At 39.6% G+C, this 25,215-nt stretch overlaps 1 protein-coding gene across 2 annotated transcripts in view; it reads right to left on the minus strand.

Moving 5' to 3' along the window:
• Positions 1 to 25,215, minus strand: part of LOC126285403 (oxysterol-binding protein 1) — a 288,641-nt gene that overhangs the window by 23,570 nt on the left and 239,856 nt on the right. For both annotated transcript variants that reach the window (XM_049984748.1, XM_049984749.1), the window contains 2 exons: positions 23,799 to 23,968; positions 6,413 to 6,579 (listed from right to left, as the gene is read on the minus strand). In XM_049984748.1, the coding sequence (XP_049840705.1) occupies positions 6,413 to 6,579; positions 23,799 to 23,968 (337 nt within the window). The remainder of the gene's footprint in view (positions 1 to 6,412; positions 6,580 to 23,798; positions 23,969 to 25,215) is intronic.

Consider the following 25,215-nt stretch of genomic DNA (forward strand, 5'->3'; position numbering starts at 1 on the left):
TAGCGCAAACAAAAGAAAGCCATGCCGCGAGCGGTGACAGGCCGTAAACACGCACTATCAGAATGCGACAAACAATGCATGACACAGTACAGTAATGAATTTTCAGCTTAGAGTGACGTAAACACCTATAACAAAGAGAACGGCGCTTATCAGATCAAAGAAAAATAAGCAATCAATTCAAACCAGATGAAGCACGTGAAAAAGGAAAAGTACCCGTATAAATATGGACAGAGCACCTGACACATAGCAATGGCTACCTGGTAAAGATTAACTGCTAAGCTACGTCTCGAACCAAACTACTGTAGCTGTATAGTCATTCATTCGAGTCATTCATTCGAGTCATTCATTCGAGTCATTCATTCGACCTAAATTGTGTCTCATATTACAATGGACCAACTTTGTTTCAATTTGGAGGTGCGGCCTAATACTTTTCTCTCCCCTTGAATTTGAAGTCTCAAATTTCAGGTGTGGCTTAGATTCGGGAAATGTTTTTTCGCTTGATTTCGAGTCTTATTTTTCAGGTGCGGCTTGGATTCGAGTAAATACGGTAGGAAAGAGGCAATTGGAACCCATCGGGTACTGCAAAGTAGCAGTAAGATCATGGTCATTAGGGGTTTTGGTGTAAAGGGAGGTGGCATCAATAATGACGAGCAGGGCACTATGTGGTATACGAACAAGAACTGTGGAGAGTTGATGGAGGAAATGGTTGGTATCTTTTATACAGGAGGGTAAGTTGCGGGTAAGAGGCTGGAGGTACTGGTCTACAAAGGAAGAGATTTCCCCAGTGGGGGCACACAAACCGGCCACAATGGGGCATCCTGGGTGGTTGGGTTTATGCACCTTAGGAAGCATTAGAAGGTAGGAGTGTGGGGAGTGGTAGGGGTGAGGAGACAGATGAAATCCTCGGAGAGGTTCTGGTATGGGCCTAAGGATTCGAGGACAGACTGGAGATCCTGCTGGATTTCTAGAATGGCACCACTGTGGCAGGAATTGTAGTTGAATGAATCTGACAGCTGGCAGAGTTCTTCTGCCAGGTAATCCTTGTAGCTCAAAACAACTGTGGTGGAGCCTTTGTCAGCAGGTAGGCTGATAAGGTCAGGATCAATTTGCAAGTTGAAGGATTTGGGGAATGATGTTCAAAGTTAAGAAATTCAGGATACTTAACAGAGGGTGTCTTTGGGGTAGTGGAGATGGATAATGGTTGGATGGAGGGGTGAAATGAGTCAGGCAGGGTTCAACATTGGTGTTTCATTGAGTATCATTGGTCAGGTTGGTGCCAAAAAATGTTCCCACTATAGAGACCAGGAGAAGGTCTTTATAAAGTCTTGCATGACTTAATTTGGAAATGGGTCAAAAGGTGAGGTCTTTGGAAAGGACTGATATTTCTGCGGGGCTAAGGATGTCAGAGGCGAAGTTCATGACCGGTTTTAGGTCTGTTTAGCTTCTGGATTCTGTGTAGTGGTGTTGGGAGGGAATTTTGGATGGTAAGATAAATGTAGTAGGTCTTTGCTCTTGTAGACCAGCACCTCCAGCATATTAGGCGCAATTTACCCTCCTATATAAAAGATACCAACCTTTTCTTCACTGAATCTCCACAGTTACTGCCATACTCATCACTACTCAAGGTAGTACCTTTACACTAACATGCCTAATGCCCATGGCCTTACTGCTGTTTCCCAATACCTGACAGTTTCCAAACCACAACCTCTTTTCTGGTCATCATGACCAACTATAACGTCACCCACAATTACTTCTCCTTTGAAGGCACTACCTACAAACAGATCTGGGGTATGGCTATATTTTGGGCACACATATAGCACCATCCTATGCCAACCTATTCATGGTCCATCTAGAGGAATCCTTCCTAAATACCCAGAATGCCAAACCCCTCACCTGGTTCAGATTCAATGATGACATCATCATGATCGAGATCGAGAGTATGGACGCCCCATTCACATTCCTCCAGAACCTCAACAGCTTCTCCTCCATTTAGTTCTACTCAACCCAACAAGCCACCTTCCTCGATGTTGATCTCCACCTCAAAGATGGGTACATAAAATCTACCAACCACTAGCAATACCTCCTCTTCAACAGCTGCCACCCATTCCATACCAAGATCTCCCTTCCATACAATCTAGCCACCTGTGGCATCGCACCTGTAGTGATGAGTGGCCCCTCTCGAAATATATTGTCAGTCTCACTGAGGCCTTTACAGATAGTAATTACCCTTCCAATGTTGTACATAAACAGATCTCCCATGCCTTGGCTTTCCCGTCACCCACCACCACCACCACCACCACCACCACCACCACCCCAAGTCCTATTGTCTGGCCACAGAGGAGTATTTCCCTCATGACCCAGTACCGTCCAGGCATGGAGCAACAATTACATTCTCCGCCAGGGTTTCAACTACCTCTTGTGCCCTGAAATGAGAAATGTCCTAACTGCTATCCTTCCCACCCAACTCACAATGTCAAATGAATTCGCAATTGCAAATAAGGACTACTATTAGCTGTAGACTGGAATAACGACAATGAAAGTTTGTGCCAGATTGGGACCCTGAAACTGGATTTCCCACTTATGTGTCTACCATAGTGGACAACATATGAAAGTTTGGGTCTGGCCAAGAGTCGTGCACACATAACCAAATGGTTAGGCGACTGCTCACAATAAGCGGGAAATCCAGTTTAGAGTCCCAGTCTGGCACAAATTTTCATTGTTGTCATTCCATTTAACAGTTGATGATAGTCCTTATTCACATTTGTGAATTGATTTAATGTGTTTCATAACAGCTTTGGTTGCTACAGTGCATGTTTATTGGAATTTAGCTCCATAATCAGAACAATACAAGCACTACAATATCGCATCCCACAGTGGTATTCTGCAGCCCACCAAACCTACACAATATCCTCGACCATCCCTAACACAAATCCTACTTCCAAACCCTTGCCTCATGGCTCATGTCCCTAAACAGACCTAGATGCAAGACCTGTCCTTTACATCCGCCCAGCACCATCCACTCCAGTCCGGTCACAAACACCACCTATCCCACAAAAGTGTGGGGTACATGTGAAATCAGTTGTGATCTATAAGCTAAGCTGCAATCACTGTGTTGCATTCTACGTGGGTGTGACAACCAACATGCTGTCTGTCCCACCAACAAACTGTAGCCGAGAAACGACTGGACCACCTTGTTGTTGAACATGACATTCTACCTTTCATTGCCTTCTTGAAAATGAGCCATCTGGGCATTCCCATCCACACCAGCTTTTCCGAATTGCACAGGTGAGAACTCTACCTGTAATATGTTCTATGTTCGTGTAATCCTCTTGGCCTCAATCTTAGTCAGTCATTATTGTCTTTACCCATCTAGCCCCTTTCCTGTCCCTATTCCAGCACTACACTGCACTCAGTCTTTTTATTTCTTTCCTTTCCTGCTACTCTCACTTTCTCCCCACCCTCTGTATAGCTTCCTGACTGCATCTAGCTGCCCTACTCTACACCACGTTCCTGTACGCTCCCACTAGCAGCACTTTGTCATGCCCACAACCCTAGCCTGCTATCCCTCTTCTTCCCCATCCCAGCCTCTTCCTCACCCCGGTTGTCTTTCCCATAATGCACTGCAGAGAGAGAGAGAGAGAGAGAGAGAGAGAGAGAGAGAGAGAGAGAGAGAGAGAGAGAGAGAGAGAGTGTGTGTGTGTGTGTGTGTGTGTGTGTGTGTGTGTGTGTGTGTGTGTGTGTGTGTGCGCGCGCGCATCTTTACTGCGGACAGGAAACACACACACACCATAAGTGAAAGAGCGTGTTGTGTACATAAACCATGGCTGTGACAATGCCACATTATGAAAAAGCAAAAATGGATGTGTACAAGGAATTGGGGCCACCTACCTGTGAAATTACCAAGAAGATGAAGCTTTCAAGCACAGTGATTGACAATTTTGTTAGATTGGGTGCATGGTATGGATGGAATGTAAAATAAGGGCACAGTAGAAAATTATCTGAGGGACCGAAACAGTTATTTCTGCACAAAGCAAGGGCAATAAACCATTATTTTTCTCAGCTTGTTGCTGATTTACAGTTGCAAGTAACTCATGGCAAATTTTGTTACATAACACACACATATTGTATTCAAGAAACAACTACAGGAACCAGCTCTAACACCCAAACATAAACAGGCTGGATTAGAGTTAGCTGAAAAACATGTCATGGACTTCAGAATGCGGTGAAGGGATGGTCAGTGATGAGAAGGTTCATTTAAATGGGCCAAATGGATTTCAATATTATTGGCACAATCTCAGAACAGAGCAGCATATAAGAATGGGCAGAAATTTTGGTGGTGGAAGTATTAGGATTTGGAAAATTATCTGCGCTAAAAGTAAATCACACATTACTTGGCTGAAACTAAAATGAACCACAACATGTTCAACAAGATGGTAGAGACAAAACTAACTGAAATGTGTGAGGGCATAGGGGATGTAAGTCTACTGTTTGAACAAAATGATCCATTTGTGCATGCTATAGCTACAGCAGAAAAGTGGTTTGAAGATAAAGATATTTATGTCTTACACTGTCCTGCACGTAACCTGGATTCGAACCCTGTGAAAAACCTTTTGAGAATTTGTGCAAGTCATTTTTATCAAAATGGAAGACATTTTGTGAGCTTATGTGAGCTGAAAAGAGCAATATGAGAAGAGTGGGCATCAATTTTACTGCAAGAACTACGAATCCTGACAAAATCAATGTCTAAGAGAATTTTTGAGGTAATTAGGAATAACAGAGGATGGGCAAAATATAACAATGCAATAACACAACAGGACATTGAGTGCCTTTATACGAGTTTCCATCCAGAAAATGCAAAAACCTTGTGTTACTTGTTATGAAGGACACTATGTAATTCCACCATGATTGATTGTCTCTTATGTATCAACTACTTTCATAATAAATTAAATACATCTACGCCTCGGACATTGTGCTATTACTTTCCTTGGAACTCTGCCTTTATACTGATTTCCACCACTGTATCTGTGAAAAAGATACTGACAAGTAACAGTGAGAAGTACTTGTCTGAATCTACAAAGCTGTGTATAAAGGTAAATATAAATTATTCTATGATGGACTGACAGTCCAGTTCAGACCTTTCTGTGTGCATTGAGTGTTGAGTTGCCCACAGTTGCGAGAATGTGTTTTATCTTTGGAACTTAAGTGTTTAATTAACTAAGATATCAGAACCCACACTCAATTTCAAACAGGAGGGGTTCCTATTAGCTTACTGACCTACATTAAAGACTTTTAAGTACACAAGCTAAAGCTGTCATCCAACCCGGAGGTTAGTTTGAACACCACAGTGTTTTACTTGGAATGGTCCCATTGGAAACGGTATCCCCTTTCACCCCTCTGACCTTTGAACTTACTTACATAGCGTATTATATGGAGACCTACAATTGGCATAGTCTCTGAACAATGGCACTACTTGGCATTTTAACACACACAAATGGTTACAAGAGGTGAAAGAAGCAGTAAGGGCCAGAAAAAAATCCTAGTTCTGATCTGAGATTGAGCCCTGGTCCTTGGGACAGTTACCCACCAAGTCGTATCCAAAGATTATACTGAGTAAATCACCCAACCACATGTCAAACAAGATGGAAGTGGTTTACTATTTCTTTTCCCGCTCTACAATTGCTTTCCACCCAGTCATGGCAAGTAATTCAACTCTTCACTCATTTTCACATATGAAGTGACCACAACCATTAAATGGGCAAGGTAGTTACACAAGCACTCTTTCTTCATTAAAAGTCTTTTGTTCTCCACATCAGAACAGAAATAGTTTTCTTCATCTGGCATTTACATCTGGCACATCCACTGTGAGGTCCATATTAATGGAGAGGCACAGTATGTGTGTTGTGTTTTATGAAAAATTGTTCCACAGTTACAAATGGAATGTACCAGAGTGCATGCTATTATAAAAAGCATGAAGTTTTCCTTCTTCATTCCATTTTTTGTTTGAACTCACTCAATACAATGGGATGTTCAAAGAGACAAATGATTACAATCTTAGCACAAGGATTGTCCCAAATTCTTTGAAATTATCCAGACTGATTCAGGCCAGTGAGATGACCATAAGATTCTCTCAATATGAGTACTATTTAATATTTAGGGATCCAGAGTTATACTGTACCAACAAACAGATTTTCCATACACTTATCTGGCCAATGTTGTGTTGTATTAGAAGTGAGGGTGATGCTACATAATCAATATAGACCATGACTGGGACAGATTACTATGATATTATAACATGAAAGACACTTGTAATTTAGAAGCACACAATGCAAGTTAACTAAAAACATAATGACAGTAACAATGCAAATCTTTTATAGCATACAAAACAATTTTTTTTTGCAACTTATCTACTTACGGAGGCATCCTTCTCTTCCAGACAAGTTGATATGGACCAGTTTTGAACACTGGATTCTCTAGACTACCTTGAGAACCAGTTACTGGTGCAATTTCTATCTTATTGTCCCATGTACCTGATACAATCCATTTGACATTGCCATCTTGATCCATGACACAGCCTTTTACCTGGAAAGCATGGTCATTTCAAATTTTTGTGAAATGTCAGATTAACGAAGCAGTTATAGACTTATACATATTGCAATACTATATGGCAGAAACATACAGATCATGAAACTGACACTTCAGTTATTAGCAGTTTTGTCTTAATTTTTCTTTTAATGCAACATCATTCAATTTTACATACAAGACCAACACAGTTCTGCATCTTTTCCATGCTGACAGTGATGGATTGTTGGAGTAATTATTAAATCACAGCCAGACTGCTGTAATAGTTGAGTCAGGCAAGAGCCTCAGGTGTATTTTTGGGAAGCTTTCTGAACTTCAAAGGCACTGAATAATCCTTTACTGGCAGCCTGAGTGGAATGGAAGATTTTTCTCCAAGTACAAGCATAGTACAGCACTATGGAATTCTTTCTGTACATGGATCCACAGAGCGACTTTGTGATATCAATGACCTTTCCTGATTGTTCGCTTGCCAACTATAATGTGTCTATGAAGGGATGCTATTAGCAATATGGAGAGGCTAATCAATGACAATGCTCATGGGCAAAATAGAACCAAGCATTCTACTTATACAGCACCAGTTTTTTAAGAAGCCTAAATATTTACAAATTTCAGAAGTTGATCTGTATTTGTAAAAACAAGAGTGTTAGTCACAGACAATCTTGGAAGAAGGAGGTAGCTTCAGTGGGACTGGGAAACTGAGCTTTATATCTGAATTTTTTATTAGACACAGTTTATCATAGGGACAGACAATTTTATGATGGTAGCTTTGTTGTAGTAATAACTAATAGCAGTTTAAATTCACAAAACTGAATATGCGAAGTATGGTGGTGTTATCAGGGAGCTATTAGGTTCCTGGAAGAAGATAGGGCCAAAGAAACAGATTGGACAAGTCTTTTGAAGTGGGATTAGACTAAATTGTTTCCAAAGATACTGGAGTGTGTGAATTTGGTGTAATTTTCTGACTTTACTAACTCGAAACGATAATCCTAAGAATTTTTCCTCAAATGATATTCGTATGTTTATATGAGTCTGTCAATTAATAATTTTGTCACCAATAATAGTGCAATTATGTTGCATACTGAGATCACAGATGAACCTTCATGGCACACTAGTAAACAACAGCAGCAAACTACAGTTTTCTTTCAGTAAAAAATATATTTAATTTGAAGTCTTATAGCACTTTTTGCTATAATATTAATACTCATTCATGAACACAAGCCAGTGAAGTGCAACTCTATTCACAAATTCACCAACGATAATTTGTACTGTGGCTATGGATATAATTGTACAATATTTACATTATCTGAAATTCATTTTAATTTTTTACCAAATGTTATTTTGTATTTATTTTAATTTTTGCTTTTCTTGCCTCAAGTTCTTTGTATGTTTCTTGCCCACTTTATCCCCTCGCCATCCATGGCTTTGAACTACGTAATATGTATCTTGGTTTCCCTTTGTAAAATTTACAATGATTTGATTTATATTTGGAATTTAGTTTGCTATACATTAAATAGTACACAGCACCTATTGGAACACAACTGCTTCCTGAACACCATTAAGTATTTCAGTAAACCATTAATACTGATAAATTTCCACTCCTCACCAGTGCTAAGGTACAAATGCAGTGTAGTTCTGGAGGTCCAAATTTTCACTTGTGTGTAACACACATTTCATTCAAACTCAATGTATACACTTGTAGCTGTATCATATATAGTAATATATAACAGACAATAGAATGGCAGTCCATGTTACACTGGACAGTGGTATAAAAGTGCATCAATTAAAAAGCCAAACAGTAGAAGAAACAATCACTGGACGATACTAAACTTGCATTCATTCTGTATTCCAGTTCATATGAACTTTAGATGCAATGTCATTCAAAAGGACTCTAAATTGTGGTACTTCCAATGAACTAGAATCAAAATGAAAGGTATGTATATGTTGTCCAAAGCACTGGGAATAATGTTCAAATTGAAAGTATAATGGTATGCGAACTGAACATAAACAAATAATAGCAATGTTTATCATGCAACACAAAAACAAAAATCAGCTGATCACTAGTTATTAAAACCACAGCAATTTGGTGTCTCGGCATCTTGCAGACAAGATACACAAAGACAAAACTTGTTAATGAGGGTTTGGGTAGGAAGGAACTGCAAAACAAAATAAGACTTTCTCACTAGCTCAACTACAGAGGTACTGAGAAAACGAATTTCAAAGTGGAATGAAGTTGTCACTCAAATTATTTTAGTGGTAGACAAACACTTTTGTAGGTTCATACCTAAAATTAGTCCAATTTTAATCTATATCAGATCTGAAACTTCCTGGCATATCAGATCTCTTTCCAAGAGTCATCAGGCATATTTTCTCAGGTTTTCCAGCAGATCTTACAATATTGTTTCTGCAATGCGAAAACGGAGCCAGCTGAGACAAATATCACTAATCAAGTGTTTCAAGGAATCCCCAGCTAAAAACAAAATGTTTATAACCTATGTGTCCATTTGATAGTGGCCCAAAATTTATCTTTTGTGATGTTTTGTTTAACAATATGCAGAAATAGGGACAGCAAAAAGCAAAGAATTACAGAACTCCAGCAGTGGCTGAGTAGCACTGCTGCATAGCAGTAGCAGACAGACTGATTATGTGGCACAGGGCAGCACATGAGATGAACAAAGAAGGCATGTCTTGTTATCAACTACACTGGTGACTAATCAAGATCACTTCACACACACAAAGTATAATTCCAATCAATATATTACTTTCAAGATGATTTCCCAGATCAACCTGATGCCTTAGCTTCCACATTTTTAATTCAGCAGTATTTAACTGTGTTTCCCTACATTCCTTGATAAACTAAAAATAGCCAGCTCTAATGACATTTGGGACATGTCTTTTCAGTAAACATTTGTTTCCTCACTTCTCACTTCCCCAAGTAATGTTGTCCTGCATGCTGTCCCACAAAGTGTAAGTCAAAATTCCTTTTTAAAATTGTAAAGAAAATAAGCCTAATGATTCATAACCCTCCTAACAGTCAGTAGACTGATTTTCCCTGTTTAGGAGGAAGAGAAGTAGTTTCCACATTAGGGTCATTACCACACAATAGAAATGACGCACTGATTCAGATGAGGGAGACTATTTCCTTCACAAAAGTATCCCATTATAGTATCCAGAAGTGCCACAGAAGTCCAAATCTACAGTAGTCACTACCGTACCAAGCAAAAATTGCAGTTAAGTACTGCTTGCATGTTTTTGTAGACAAGCAATTTTTTTTTAAGAACACATTATTCACTGAACTGCAAAAATGTGAGAAATTAAGGAGATGGGACCTGGATAAACTGAAAGAACCAGAGGTTGCACAGAGTTTCAGAGAGAGCATAAGGCAACAATTGACAGGAATAGGGGAAAGAAATACAGTAGAAGAAGAATGGGTAGCTCTGAGGGATGTAGTAGTGAAGGCAGCAGAGCATAAAGTAGGTACAAAGATGAGGGCTGCTAGAAATCCTTGGGTAACAGAAGAAATATTGAATTTAATTGATGAAAGGAGAAAATATAAAAATGCAGTAAATGAAGCAGGCAAAAAGGAATACAAACGTCTCAAAAATGAGATCGACAGGAAGTGCAAAATGGCTAAAAAGGGATGGCTAGAGGACAAATGTAAGGATGTAGAAGCTTATCTCACTAGGGGTAAGATAGATACTGCCTACAGGAAAATTAAAGAGACCTTTGGAGAGAAGAGAACCACGTGTATGAATATCAAGAGCTCAGGTGGCAGCCCAGTTCTAAGCAAAGAAGGGAAGGCAGAAAGGTGGAAGGAGTATATAGAAGGTTTATACAAGGGCGATGTACTTGAGGACAATATTATGGAAATAGAAGAGGATGTAGATGAAGACGAAATGGGAGATACGATACTGCGTGAAGAGTTTGACAGAGCACTGAAAGACCTGAGTCGAAACAAGGCCCCCGGAGTAGACAACATTCCATTAGAACTACTGACGGCCTTGGGAGAGCCAGTCATGACAAAATTCTACCACCTGGTGAGCAAGATGTATGAGACAGGCGAAATACCCTCAGACTTCAAGAAGAATATAATAATTCCAATCCCAAAGAAAGCCGGTGCTGACAGATGTGAAAATTACCGAACTATCAGTTTAATAAGCCACGGCTGCAAAATACTAACGCGAATTCTTTACAGACGAATGGAAAAAACTGGTAGATGCAGACCTCGGGGAGGATCAGTTTGGATTCCGTCGAAATCTTGGAACACGTGAGGCAATACTGACCTTACGACTTATCTTAGAAGAAAGATTAAGAAAAGGCAAACCTACGTTTCTAGCATTTGTAGACTTAGAGAAAGCTTTTGACAATGTTGACTGGAATACTCTTTTTCAAATTCTAAAGGTGGCAGGGGTAAAATACAGGGAGCGAAAGGCTATTTATAATTTGTACAGAAACCAGATGGCAGTAATAAGAGTCGAGGGGCATGAAAGGGAAGCAGTGGTTGGGAAAGGAGTGAGACAGGGTTGTAGCCTCTCCCCGATGTTATTCAATCTGTATATTGAGCAAGCAGTAAAGGAAACAAAAGAAAAATTTGGAGTAGGTATTAAAATTCATGGAGACGAAGTAAAAACTTTGAGGTTCGCCGATGACATTGTAATTCTGTCAGAGACGGCAAAGGACTTGGAAGAGCAGTTGAACGGAATGGACAGTGTCTTGAAAGAAGGATATAAGATGAACATTAACAAAACCAAAACGAGGATAATGGAATGTAGTCAAATTAAATCGGGTGATGCTGAGGGAATTAGATTAGGAAATGAGACACTTAAAGTAGTAAAGGAGTTTTGCTATTTAGGAAGTAAAATAACTGATGATGGTCGAAGTAGAGAGGATATAAAATGTAGACTGGCAATGGCAAGGAAAGCGTTTCTGAAGAAGAGAAATTTGTTAACATCGAATATAGATTTATGTATCAGGAAGTCGTTTCTGAAAGTATTTGTTTGGAGTGTAGCCATGTATGGAAGTGAAACATGGACGATAACTAGTTTGGACAAGAAGAGAATAGAAGCTTTCGAAATGTGGTGCTACAGAAGAATACTGAAGATAAGGTGGATAGATCACGTAACTAATGAGGAGGTATTGAATAGGATTGGGGAGAAGAGAAGTTTGTGGCACAACTTGACTAGAAGAAGGGATCGGTTGGTAGGACATGTTTTGAGGCATCAAGGGATCACAAATGTAGCATTGGAGGGCAGCGTGGAGGGTAAAAATCGTAGAGGGAGACCGAGAGATGAGTACACTAAGCAGATTCAGAAGGATGTAGGTTGCAGTAGGTACTGGGAGATGAAGCAGCTTGCACAGGATAGAGTAGCATGGAGAGCTGCATCAAACCAGTCTCAGGACTGAGGACAACAACAACAACAACACATTATTCACTACTTATCAATGTTGTAGAATTCCTGATACACTGCTCATATATCTTTGATTCGTTACATTTATTTATTTATTTATTTATTTATTCATGTGTTTAGTATGAGAATTTCAGGAGGATATGAGTTACGATATATTAATACAGAAAATGATTTGCTGAAAACTAACACTGTAGGGTGAACACTACGTGCCTAAGAAATAGCAAATTGAAAGATATAAATGTTTATTTACTCAATATAGGACTTGGAGATATGGAAAATTCCTTAGAAACAGATTTCAGTCTCTTCATGCCCTTAGTGAAGTCTTCTTTCAGAACTGTCCATTGTGGCCTCCAGGCTCCAAATAGACTTTAAACATGAACTTTCAGATTTAGAATTAAAATCATCTAAAGCTTACAAATCTGGTGAATAATATATGTGACGGACTCTGAGATTTGCATTTTGGTGAAGAAATGGTGATTCACTGTTGCCAAATGAGCCTGAGAAGTACTGTGCAGCAGGAGGGAGGGGGGAGGGGGGGGGGGGTGAAGAACTCCAGAGAAGTATTTCAGCTTGTAAATGAATTCATACTGCCCAACAGAATTCCTTATTTATTCTTTTACCCAGAGGTACAATTTACTGCATATATGTTCAGCATAGCCTGTACCTGCAATACTTAAGCCTTAAGGATGTTTCAACAGCCCACTTTTCACTCATGAAATAATATCTAAAAGTTTCCATTGTAGTCAGTTACTGATATTAAAGTCTTGTCAATATTAAACTCTACTATCCAGATGGTCTCATGCGTCAGATCATGAGTTACTAAACATGCACACTACTTAGGTTTTTTAAAACCCTCTCAAGTTTCATTACGATACTCTGGTGTTTAACATTTTTTCCATGATTCGAGCTGTTGCTTTCCAACACAAATCCATTCAGCAACTATAACGCTAGGTTAGGCCTGAGTTGTCTGTCTTCCTTCACAAAAGTATTTGACTCCCCAAAAAATAACTAAATCAGTGGTGACTCATGTATGGTGACTCACTGTATACCTTCAGAATAGTTCAAGTGCTGTTAAGAAAATGTACAGAAATGGGTAATTTAAAATTGGCAAACCAGAGAAAGGAAAACATTCAGAATGAAAACCCACAAAACAAAGTTGTGAACACTGGCCTCTCTTTTTTCCTTTCCTGCTGGCTTCATCTTCTCTCTCTCCTTCCAAAAAATCTATCCGTAACAGTCACCCAGCATACAATGAATGTGCTGGCATGTTTGTCATAGTTAAATGTGGGGTGCACAATACCTGCATTTTTTCTTTTTATCAATGTTAAAAGTACTAATACAAAGAGTTAACAAATGCTTAAATGTTTTCATAATCATAAGTGAAATGACTTTGTAACTAAGACCTTGGCAGTAATAGCATATTTTACTACAACAGACGAGGTCTGCCTGTAGAGGTGAGGTACAGTGGTAACTGTGTGGGCCCCAAAACTGTTACGGCAGCTGTGAAGGCTCTGCAGTAGCCATGAAAAGTGATGGGCAATGTGGCTCTGGTGAAGCTACAAAAGGCCCAGCAGCCCAGTAGTGGATACCCCACTCACTTCTAATAATTAAATAAGGTTTGGATCAAAATCAATACCGAAAGTAACATAGCTCAACAATGGAAAATCCAGGATGGAATAATGACAGGACTGAAAGTGACAGAGCCTTTGAATAGGCCTGTCAGGTGTAATGGTCAACATGGTCCTCATTAGATAAAAATTTGTCCATGGAAACATGTAGAGTTGGCACTATTAATGTTGTGCCATAGAAAAGAATGCAAGAATACAGATCACATGGACAATGACAGACAGGAACACACTGACAAAGGGAGGAAGCGAAGTAAGAAAGGGACTGGTAGTAAGGTGCCGGAATAAGGATATAAGATGTGATGGTCAGGATGAGACAAAAGAAGAAATCGTGTCACAGTAATATTTGCTCAAGAACTGGGAAACAAAGTATTTAATGTGGGAAATATAAACAGAATAATTACAGTTAAGGTAATGATGGAAGGAAACAGTTTTGATATAGTCCAGGTTTATGCTCCTCAAATAGGATGCAAAACAGAAGAGAAGGAAGAGTTTATCACTAAACCGCTGTAACATCTAATCACACTGTGATTGCAGGAGACTGTAATGCTACAGTTGGGAATGACGAGAAGAGGATACAAAAGTCTTAGGAAACCTCAGAGAAGATAACAAAAATGAGGAAGGTGAGGTATAACTAGACACATGTTTCATGGATAATTTATTGGTATAAGAAAACAAATGGTCACAAGTTTACCAGGTACAGTTGAAATTTGAAACAGAATCCATAATACACTATATAATAATAATAATGGAAGAAATCAGATGTCAAGTGATACCAAGCATTAATCTCAATCGAGACCACAAACTATTGCTGGGGACACTGAAGAAATTCAAGGTACACATGGGCTAAAGTCAGGTGCTGGAAACTGAACCTGAGACCCCAAGTGATACACAGAGAGAAGATTTAGACACAGCTCCCTAAAGATAAGAGGAAGGGCGTAGAAGAATGGAGGAGGTTCAAACAGGCCTTAGTCAAGAAAGCAGAAGAAACATGTGGAGGGACATCAACAAAAGTAAGACACAAAGAAACCCCATGTTGGAAATAGAGATTTGCACAATGGTTCAAAAACAGAATGAAATATAACAAAAGAAAAATAGAAAAGACTAAGTAGTGTAGCAGGTAAATGATAGCACTGGCTAAGATCAAAGTTAACAAAAGAATAAGAAAGAAGAAAGGATGACAAGAAGAAATTACACCACATATTAGGTAACAGAAGTAAGTGACAAAAAATACTTCAAAAATCATCAATAAAGAAGGAAAACTCATGTCTGAGGAAGAAATAGTTTTGCAAAAAAAACTACACCACCATTGCGGAGGAAATACAAAAAGATGGTCTGTATTTGTTGGGCATAGAGAAAGCTGTATTAGAATGAAAAATGCCAGTGCTTCTGTGGTAGATAAAATCACAGTGGAAATGATCAAAGCCACAAGATCTATCGGAATTCAGTGGATATACAGAATAATGTTGATAGTATGGACATATGGAAAGATTCCCATTGATTGGCCAAAGGCAATAATTGAACCTATCTTTAGGAAGGGTAACAAGTTGCTCTTATGAGAATTACAGAGGAATAGCACTACTATTCCACTGCATGAAGATTTACGAAGAGACAATTTTATAGAAAATCAGGAATAATATAGAACCACAACTGTTGTTGTTGTTGTCTTCAGTCCTCACAACTAAGGGAAGAATAACAAGGATTTTGACCTGGGAGATCAACTGTAAATGCCATATTTACAGCCAGACAAGGTGTAGGAAAGAAATGGGGATTGGGAAAGACACTGTAGTCACATTCATATATAAACTACGTGACCAAAAGTATCTGGACACCTGGCTGAAAGTGGCTTAAAAGTTCGTGGAACCCTACATCGGTAATGCTGGAATTCAACATGGTCCTTGCCCATCCTTAGTCTTGATGACAGCTTCCACTCTCACATGCCCTATGTTCAATCAGGTGCTGGAAGCTTTGTTGCCCAGAATGGCAGACCATTCTTCACAGAGTGCTACACTGAGGACAGGTATCGATGTTGGTTGGTGAGGCCCGCCACAAAATCAGCATTCTAAAACATCCAAAAGGTGTTCTATAGGATTCAGGTCAGGACTCTGTGAAGGCCAGTCCATTACAACGATGTTATTGTCATGAAACCATTCCGCCACAGGCGGCATTATGAACAGGTGGTTGATCATGTTGAAAGATGCAATTGCCATCCCCACATTGCTCTTCAACAGTGGGAAGCAAGAAGGTGCTTAAAGTATCAATGTAGGCCTTTGCTGTGATAATGCCATGCAAAACAACAAGGGATGCAAGTCCCCTCCATGGTAAACACGACCACAACGTGACATCACTGCCTCCGAATTTTACTGTTGGTACTAAACACGCTGGCAGATGACCGGGCATTCGCAGTACCCACACTTTGCCATCAGATCACCACATTGTGTACCGTGATTAGTCACTTGACACAACGTTTTTCCACTGTTCAATCATCCAATGTTTACGCTCCTTACAACAAGCGAGGCGTCGTTTGGCATTTACCAGCGTGATGTGTGGCTTATGAGCAGCTGCTCGACCATGAAATTCAAGTTTTCTCACCATCTGCCTAACTGTCATAATTCTTTCAGTGGATTCTGATGCAGCTTGGAATTCAAGGGTGATGGTCTGGACAGATGTCTACCTATTATACATTACGACCCTCGTCAACTGTTGGTGGTCTCTTTCAGTCAACAGATGAGGTCGGCCTGTAAGCTTTTGTGCTATACATGTCCCTTCATGTTTCCACTTCACTAACACATCAGAAACAGCAAACTTAGGGATGTTTAAGATTGTGGAAATCTTGCATATAGACGTGACAAGTGACACCCAATCACCTGACCACGTTCGAAGTGCATGAGTTCCGCAGAGCCCCTCATTCTGCTCTATCATGATGTCTAATGACTACTGAGGTCACTGATATGGAATACTTGACAATAGGTGGCAGCACAATGCACCTAATATGAAAAATGTATGTTTTTGAGGGTGTCCGGATAATTTTGATCACACAGTGTACAAAAAGGCTTATGACACTGTTGGAAGGGAAGAGAGATGACAAAGTCTGAATAGATTGTAGCTGTTGAAATCAATGCAATTGAGAATCAGAAACATGTACAAAAATGCCTGAACTGTTTTGTAACAAACAGTACAAAATCAGAATGGTTTATAATGGGCAGAGCGGTTCAGCAAGGAAGTGTGCGCTCATCAGAGCTTTTTAATATAGCTGTGGACAACATCACAATGAAAGTGTGCCAAGGCTCAGCAGCAGATGTCTTGAAAATCATAGCATATGCAGATGATGTGATCGATTTGGGAAGAAAATGGGCAAAAATTTTAACAACTAAATATCTGGCTGAGAGTAATTGAAGGAGCATTTACGAAAATAAGCTTAACAAAAAGTGAAGTAATGACAGACAGCAGGGGAAATGAAAACATGAAGGACATAACTTGCAATGGAAAAATGATCAAAGAGGTAAATGCTTTCAAGAATCCGGGAAGTAAATTAAACAAGAAAGTAAACATCCAATAGCAAAATTACAGTGAGAATATAAAACTGTTCAAAATTTTATTATTGTGTATCAGACAAACTACAAACTGGAAAATACCTCCTAAAACAAAGCTCATGATGTACACGTCACATACTCTACCAGTTTTGACCTATGGATCAGAAACCTAGATTTTTTAAAAAGAAAGATCTGAACAGAATACAAACAACACAGATTCACTTACTATGCGGGATCCTGGGTAAGACAAGAAGGGACAGGATAAGAAATGAAACATTACAAAACACCATGCAGATCAAACTGCCAAAAGAAACTTTAGAGAGTAGTAGGGTTAAACGGTTTCACCACATTAAAAGAATGGGACCAGACACATTTCTAGAAGAGCCCTACAATGGACACAATCTGCACAAAAGACCAATTGGATGATCACAAATAAGATGGAGAGACTAGATGAAGGATGATCTGAATCAAAGAGGACTGCTATGGGAGGATATGCTAAATCATAGACTGTGGGAGAAGCTTGGGAGAGGCTCCAACAAGCTGCATAAGCAGAAACATTTCAGAGAGAAGAAGAATTTCAAATACTTTCACATTCCATTTTACAGACATAAATCATTTGAAAGAAGTCATTACACACTTCTGTCTGTAAAATCTTGAATGCAATGTGATATCTTCAGTTTTTATCCATCGTGTCAGTGCCTTGTAAAGTACGCGATATACACGAATCAGATAGCATTGTTTGATGGCATAGATTGCCAGATGAAAGATATAGACTTCTGACAACTGGCACTTATGGTTTGAACCAAAGTGAGGGAAGCGTGCCAAGAAAATGAATGGAGTATCTTCTCTACTCGCCCCTCCACGCACCAGTTTCACTTCTCCATGGCATAGCAGAGCGATACAGCAGCATCAGTGCCAGTACAAATGCAATCTTCACTAACAGTATTAATGAATGAGCGAAAAACATACATAGTGAACATCAAATTTGGAATAGCATGAAATAGGTGTGAAGCTACTCAGAGAAACTAGCAAATTACTGACTTTAGAATTTTAACCTTTATTGCTGAAATGAACAGTGTATTTATAATTGACAGCAAGTGCGTACAAACTGTGACATAATAAGAGTAAGCTACAAAGAAGACTCCAAGTGTTGAACTCTGCTTCCAATCTGGATTTTCTGGTTGGAACTTTAAGAACATAAAAAGTGGAGACAATTGACATCACCAACATATCCGTATTTTCCTGCCTAGTGCATGCAGATTGCCTTCCATCATATTCAGAACATCACATTGATGGAGGAAGAAGAGTGTAACCTATGCAATAGTGTATATAGAGCAATGAACAAGATGACAATTTTTTCCACATTCTCTCCTACATAATCTGCAAGTTCCTGAAAAAGGAATTTAGGTTTCCTGCAGCTGGAGTTACTACGAAATGTTCTGTCTTCACACAGAAGATTATTTGAGCTATCCACATTGTACACATACTATAATAATCTATGTAATGTATTTCAAACCCATCTCTTGCCATATTGAAAAATATGTAGTTATGGTACTCGCTAAAACAGATTTAAATAGTTTTGGATTAAAGGAGACCAATCACAAAAAAGCAGAAATTATGGAACATTGATAGGCACACACAAAGATAAAGAAACTGCTGTCTCTCTGAGTGTGCCTACTGATGGCACAATGCTTCTGCTTTTCTCTGAGTGGTCTCTTTTAATCCAAAAGTATTTATATCCTATTAGAACTTTGCTATAACAAAAAAAGATTTAAAATACCTCTCATAACAATAGTAATTATGTACACTGTGCCCACACAAATAAAGAATTTAAAATAATGTAAACTGATGTGTGGCATGCACACAGAGAGAGAGAGGGGGGAGGAGGGGGGGGGGGGGGGGGGGGAAGCAGCCGATTGCTCCGTCCTGTTGCCCGCACTGGAAGTTAGTCTAGCTCAGCTGCACAGGCAACGGAGTGTGAGAGCCGCAGTGTGCTATCAAGGCCTGCGGCTCATTCATGTACACACCTGAGCCAAGGTGCCAACTGGGCTTGGTTCAATCAGGAAACAGGCAGTGCTTGGGAGATGGGACTAATTGGCCACACACTTGTAGAATTGCTTTCTGAATTATCTGCATTCCTTCAAGAATCATAAAGGTTTGATAGGCTAGGAATGGGGCATACTTGATCAATTACAAAGGAAAATGATGCTTAATGAACAATGATTGATGTAACAAAAAAAAAAAAAAGTACTAACCAGAACATGGAAGCAATTGAATTCAAAGCAAACAGTTTAATAGCCCTAATGTTTTTATAATGCTTTACATTTCACCTGCACCACATGAAAACGGCTGATGAAGCTCTTGCACAATGGCTATGTCTCATATGTAATATTAAAGTATTTTACACTTTTCTGTTGTTCTTGTTGTCTTTGATCCAAAGACTGGTTTGATGTAGCTCTCCATGCTACTCTATCCTGTGACAGCCTGTTTATCTCAGAGTAACTACTGCAACCTACATCCTTCTGAATCTGCTTGCTGTATTTGTCTCTCAGCCTTCCTCTACAATATTCATGCACCACACTTCCCTCGAGTATTACATTGGTAATTCCATGATGTCTCAGAATATGTATTACCAACCGATCCCTTCTTCTGGTCAAGTTGCACCATATACTTCTTGCCTCCCAATTCCTGTTCACTACCACCTCATTAGTTTCATCATCGACCGACCTAATCTTCAACATTCTTCTGTCCCATCAACCGATCCCTTCTTTTGTTTTGGTCAAGTTGTGCCATAAATTTATTTCCCTAATTCTGTTCAGTACCACCTCATTAGTTACATTACCAACCAATCTAATCTTCAACATTCTTCTGTAACTGCTATTGTCTTTTTGTCTAAAAGGATTATCATCTGTGTTTCCCTTCCATTGATGGCTACGCTCCAGGCAAATATTTTCCAAACACTTAAATCTATATTTGATAACAAATTTCTTTCTTCAGAAACACTTTTCTTGCCATTTCCGATCTACATTTTATGTCCTCTTTACTTCAGCCATCATTAGCTACTTTGCGGCCCAAGCTAGCAATTCTGTGTGTGTGTGTTTGTGTGTGTTGTTCATTGTGCCTGTCTTGGAATCTTTGTTTTTATATATATCTGTGCGTGTGTGTGTGTGTAAAAGGTAAAGCCTTTTTGCACAGGTATGTGGATGAGACAGGTAATGAACATGTAACTGCTTTATTTGATAGCATTGGAAGCTCAGTCTTTAAACTTAACAGAAATTTATTGGTGACAAAGATTTATTTTCTGTTAATCAATGGAGGTTTCGAGTAGCTGCTCATTTCAATTTACACATCATGTAGATTCCAAAATTATTGTCTTTTCCAAGTGACTGTGAATACAGTCATCATTACTAGATAGAGGAGGGACACAGCGTGAAACTTTTCCAAATACCTTCACATGCTCTTAAACTTTACTCTCGACTTTTCATCTGAAGTGTGATGAATTGTTACTAGGAAATCGTGAAGGGTATCAGAACACTCAATTTGCTTGGAATTTAGACATATTTCCCAAACTGCAAGGCTTTTACTAAATGATTCACACAGTCTTGTACAATACACAGGTTTATATTTGGTCCGTGAAGTAATAAATTTTTAACAAGATTTCTTTAAATAAACTACTACAGCTGGAAGCCAGACTTTGCCTACGGAAAGGTGTACCTGGTGACAAAAAATTAACGTCATACAATTTAAGAACAGTTCTGCTGTTACACCCGTGTTAGTCAATAAAATTTTTTAAGTACTTAGGTTAGTCTTACAAAATTTTGCTAATTAGTAGGATGACCATTAGTAAAATTAACTATTTTCACCGCTTCGTAAGGTACAGAGGTTGTTCACATGCACGTAACAGTAAGCTGATTTAATAATTACAAGCAATGGTGGAGATTTAAGTAACCATATTGCTGCTGATGTTTCAATCATCATCAGTTACTTTAATATAAGACCAGAGGTAAAGGACTGTGTCGCTAAAGGACTGTGTCGCTAAAGGACTGTGTCGGTAAAGGACTGTGTCGGTAAAGGACTGTGTCGGTAAAGGACTGTGTCGGTAAAGGACTGTGTCGGTAAAGGACTGTGTCGGTAAAGGACTGTGTCGGTAAAGGACTGTGTCGGTAAAGGACTGTGTCGGTAAAGGACTGTGTCGGTAAAGGACTGTGTCGGTAAAGTACTGTGTCGGTAAAGTACTGTGTCGGTAAAGTACTGTGTCGGTAAAGTACTGTGTCGGTAAAGTACTGTGTCGGTAAAGTACTGTGTCGGTAAAGTACTGTGTCGGTAAAGTACTGTGTCGGTAAAGTACTGTGTCAGTAAAGTACTGTGTCGGTAAAGTACTGTGTCGGTAAAGTACTGTGTCGGTAAAGTACTGTGTCGGTAAAGTACTGTGTCGGTAAAGTACTGTGTCGGTAAAGTACTGTGTCGGTAAAATACTGTGTCGGTAAAATACTGTGCAAAAGTAAAAAAAACTGCTTGCGAAGAGATTTTGTTTCATGCCTGCAACAGTACGACGCCTGGCGGGTGCACGACTTGATGAACAGCCAAGCCGCATGGGCGCACTTGGGTTCTGGTGGGGCACTGCTTGGCCCAGCAAGCCCCAATGTGGCTTGACAGGCTGACTGGGCAGCACAATTCGAGGCTCATCCAGCAGTCAACACTACAGTTCTGGGTGGGCCATGCAGATCCAGTGGATCCCTCTGCATCGGCTTCAAAGTTCAGATGCGTTTTATACTCGAAATTAATATGAAAATGTCCAGTGTTTGATTTAAAATTCCCACCAGTCTTAGAAATGGCCATATATTTTATGTCACGGGAAAAATCTATCTGGCAACACTGGATTCAACGGGCATCAGCAGCAGCAGCAGCAGCAGCAGCAGCAGCAGCAGCAGCGCACCGATGCAACAAATATGAGTTGCGGAGATTCACAAGTTTGCTGAAACTGCCTGCCTCCCACTCTGCCATCACAAACCTGGACACTGACTAGCCCATAATGCTTCATCGCAATCTATGGTGCCAGTGAACTTGAACTGAAATTGATCTGTGTTATTGGTAACAGTACAACATTTTTGTTAGTAGCTACTTTCTAAACGGAAAAAATAAAAGGTATTCATATGTTGCGGGCAATCAAACCAGTGAGTCAGTGGATAGGAGAGTCATAGTCAAGAGTGAGAGAAGGCATTACTGTTAAATCTTTCAAGAAATACGGAATCAGTAACAGTCTCGATGGCAGTGAAGAAGACAACAATGAAAAGGAAGAGGAAGAAAGTTGAGATGACTATTTTCAGAGATGTTAAAGGTCAGTTTGGTTTTATAAACTAAGAATTTTTTTCGGCTGGCTTTGTAACTCAATAATAAAAATGGTAAAATGTTTATCTTTAAACCGCTTACAAATTAAAGTGCATCTTATACTCCATGGTGTCTTATAGTCTGTAAAATATGGTATGTTCTCCCAGAATCCTCTTGACCTCTATTTATTTAAACCCCTACCCCACACACACCTCCAGCTCTGCCCCATGAACCCAATTTCACTTCTCCAGCATTCACACCCTCTTCTCCAGTCTCCTATTTCCTTTCCTCTATCCCCTTCTCTACACTATTGTTTAGTACATGCAAGTGTTGCCTGAAGACAAAATGATTTCTCTGATGGCAGATTATTACCCCACATGGCTGCTGCCCCTTCCTCTCAGCTGCCAATCACCCTCCTCGAACTCCCAATATTCTCTGTAACTCCCAACTAGCCTTCTCCCCCTCTTACTCCATCCAACAACCTCTCACACCAGTTGGGACACAGTGTGATCTAGCACTCACTTTGTGTGTGTGTGTGTGTGTGTGTGTGTGTGTGTGTGTGTGTGTGTGTGTGTGGTGGGGGTGGCAGGTTATGTATTTATGTGTACTCAGATATGTGTATTTTATCTCTGAAATCGTACTCATCTACAAATTAACAATCTCAGTCTTCTTTATGTGACGACTGATGAATCAACCATGTATCTTTACTCCTTCAATTATTTATCCCATTAAGGACTTTCCATTGCCATATAAATGACAACCAGCTGCATATAACTGCTTGTTTGTTGCATACAGTATCATACACACAGTCTGTTCAAGAAGTTCTATGACAAAATTTTTGCACGAGAACTAGTTGCGCTCTTACTCAAACTACTACGTTATTATTTGGGCTGAAGTTTCCTGTACTAGCAGATTTCTTTGTACTGGTTGAAAACAATTTGTTTTCTGTACACAAAATCTGTGAAGGTGCAGGTCTGTTCTCTGTCATAATTTTCCAGCCAACAGAAGAGTTGTTCCGTTGCTGATATTGGCCAAAAGAGAGGTATTCACCTGATTTGACCCTAGCAGACTTCAAGCTCTTCCCTAAATTCAAGTGAGAGCATTTTGATTACGCTGAATCCATTTAGAGTGTGCTTCCTATTCTGGACAGTATCCCATGTGAAGCTCTTTCCAAGGTGTTCCAGAGCTTCCTAATCAGTACTGTGGGTTTGTAGCAAGGAAAGGGATGGATGTTTAGAATTATTATGATGAACTTTTTAAATGTCTTTATTTATTTTAATCTGAACATACTGTGGAAAAAATCTGAAATATGCACATGCATAAGTTACCTTTCTCTGAACATCCCTGGTGAAGTAACTATATGGGATGTATTTCAAATGACATTTTGCTCCAGTCTTATGGTTGATAATATCCATATCACCACTTTGATCAACCCATAGCTTGCCAACTATTATATTGTGAACTGTTGTAGTCACCTTCCGCCAAGTGTAATGATTACCTATAAGAAAGACATTTTGTGAAACATACGGAGAGAGCATATGAAAAGTAACATAAATGTATGCAACAGTATACACCAATCAATAATACCAAGTATGGAGACAATAGTATTCAACAAATGAAATACATATGAAATAATGTAGTCAATAGACCTAGAACAATAGGTGTACTGAAATTTGCACAAATGTTACACAGAAATCTTGCCCCCCTACATTTTCAGCTATTTTACAACTAATTCATAACAAAATTCTAAAAGGTGAAAATGTAAACACACATCTGAGCTGTGAACATTAAAAACAAAGTTGTTAAATAAAAAAAGAAATCTAAAAACAAATAGAATTTACTGCATCTATAAACACAAATTTCAGTTTGCAGATCATACACTACTGGCCATTAAAATTGCTACACCACAAAGATGACGTGCTACAGACGTGAAATTTAACCAACAGGAAGAAGATACTGTGATATGCAAATGAGTAGCTTTTCAGAGCATTCACACGAGGTTGGCACCAATGGTGACATCTACAACGTGCTGACATAAGGAACATTTCCAACTTATTTCTCATACACAAAGAGCAGTTGACTGACGTTGCCTGGTGAAACGTCGTCTTGATCCCTCGCGTGAGGAGGAGAAATGCGTACCATGACATTTCTGTCTATGATAAAGGACAGATTGTAGCCTATCGCATTTGCCGAGATCCAAGGACTGTTAGCAGAATATGGAATCGGTGGGTTCAGGGGGGTAATACAGAACGCTGTGCTGGATCCCAATGGTCTCATATCACTAGCAGTCGAGATGACAGGCATATGATCTGCAGGCATATGATCTGCATGGTTGTAACAGATCGTGCAGTCACGTCTCGATCCCTGAGTCAACAGATGGGGACGTTTGTAAGACAACAACCATCTGCGTGAACAGTTCGACTACATTTGCAGCAGCATGGACTATCAGTTCTGAGACCATGACTGCGGTTACCCTTGACACTGCATCACAGAAAGGAGTTCCTGCGATGCTGTACTCAACGGCGAACCTGGGTGCACGAATGGCAAAACGTCATTTTTTCGGATGAATCCAGGTTCTGTTTACAGCATCATGATGGTCGCATCCGGGTTTGGCGACATCGCGGTGAACGCACGTTGGAAGCGTGTATTCGTCATCGCCATACTGGCATATCACCTGGCGTGATGGTATGGGGTGCCATTGGTTACATGTCTCTGTCACCTCTTGTTCGCATTGACAGCACTTTG

Source organism: Schistocerca gregaria, chromosome 8, assembly GCF_023897955.1.
Source record: "Schistocerca gregaria isolate iqSchGreg1 chromosome 8, iqSchGreg1.2, whole genome shotgun sequence".
In the NCBI taxonomy this organism is placed as follows: Eukaryota; Metazoa; Arthropoda; class Insecta; order Orthoptera; family Acrididae; genus Schistocerca; species Schistocerca gregaria.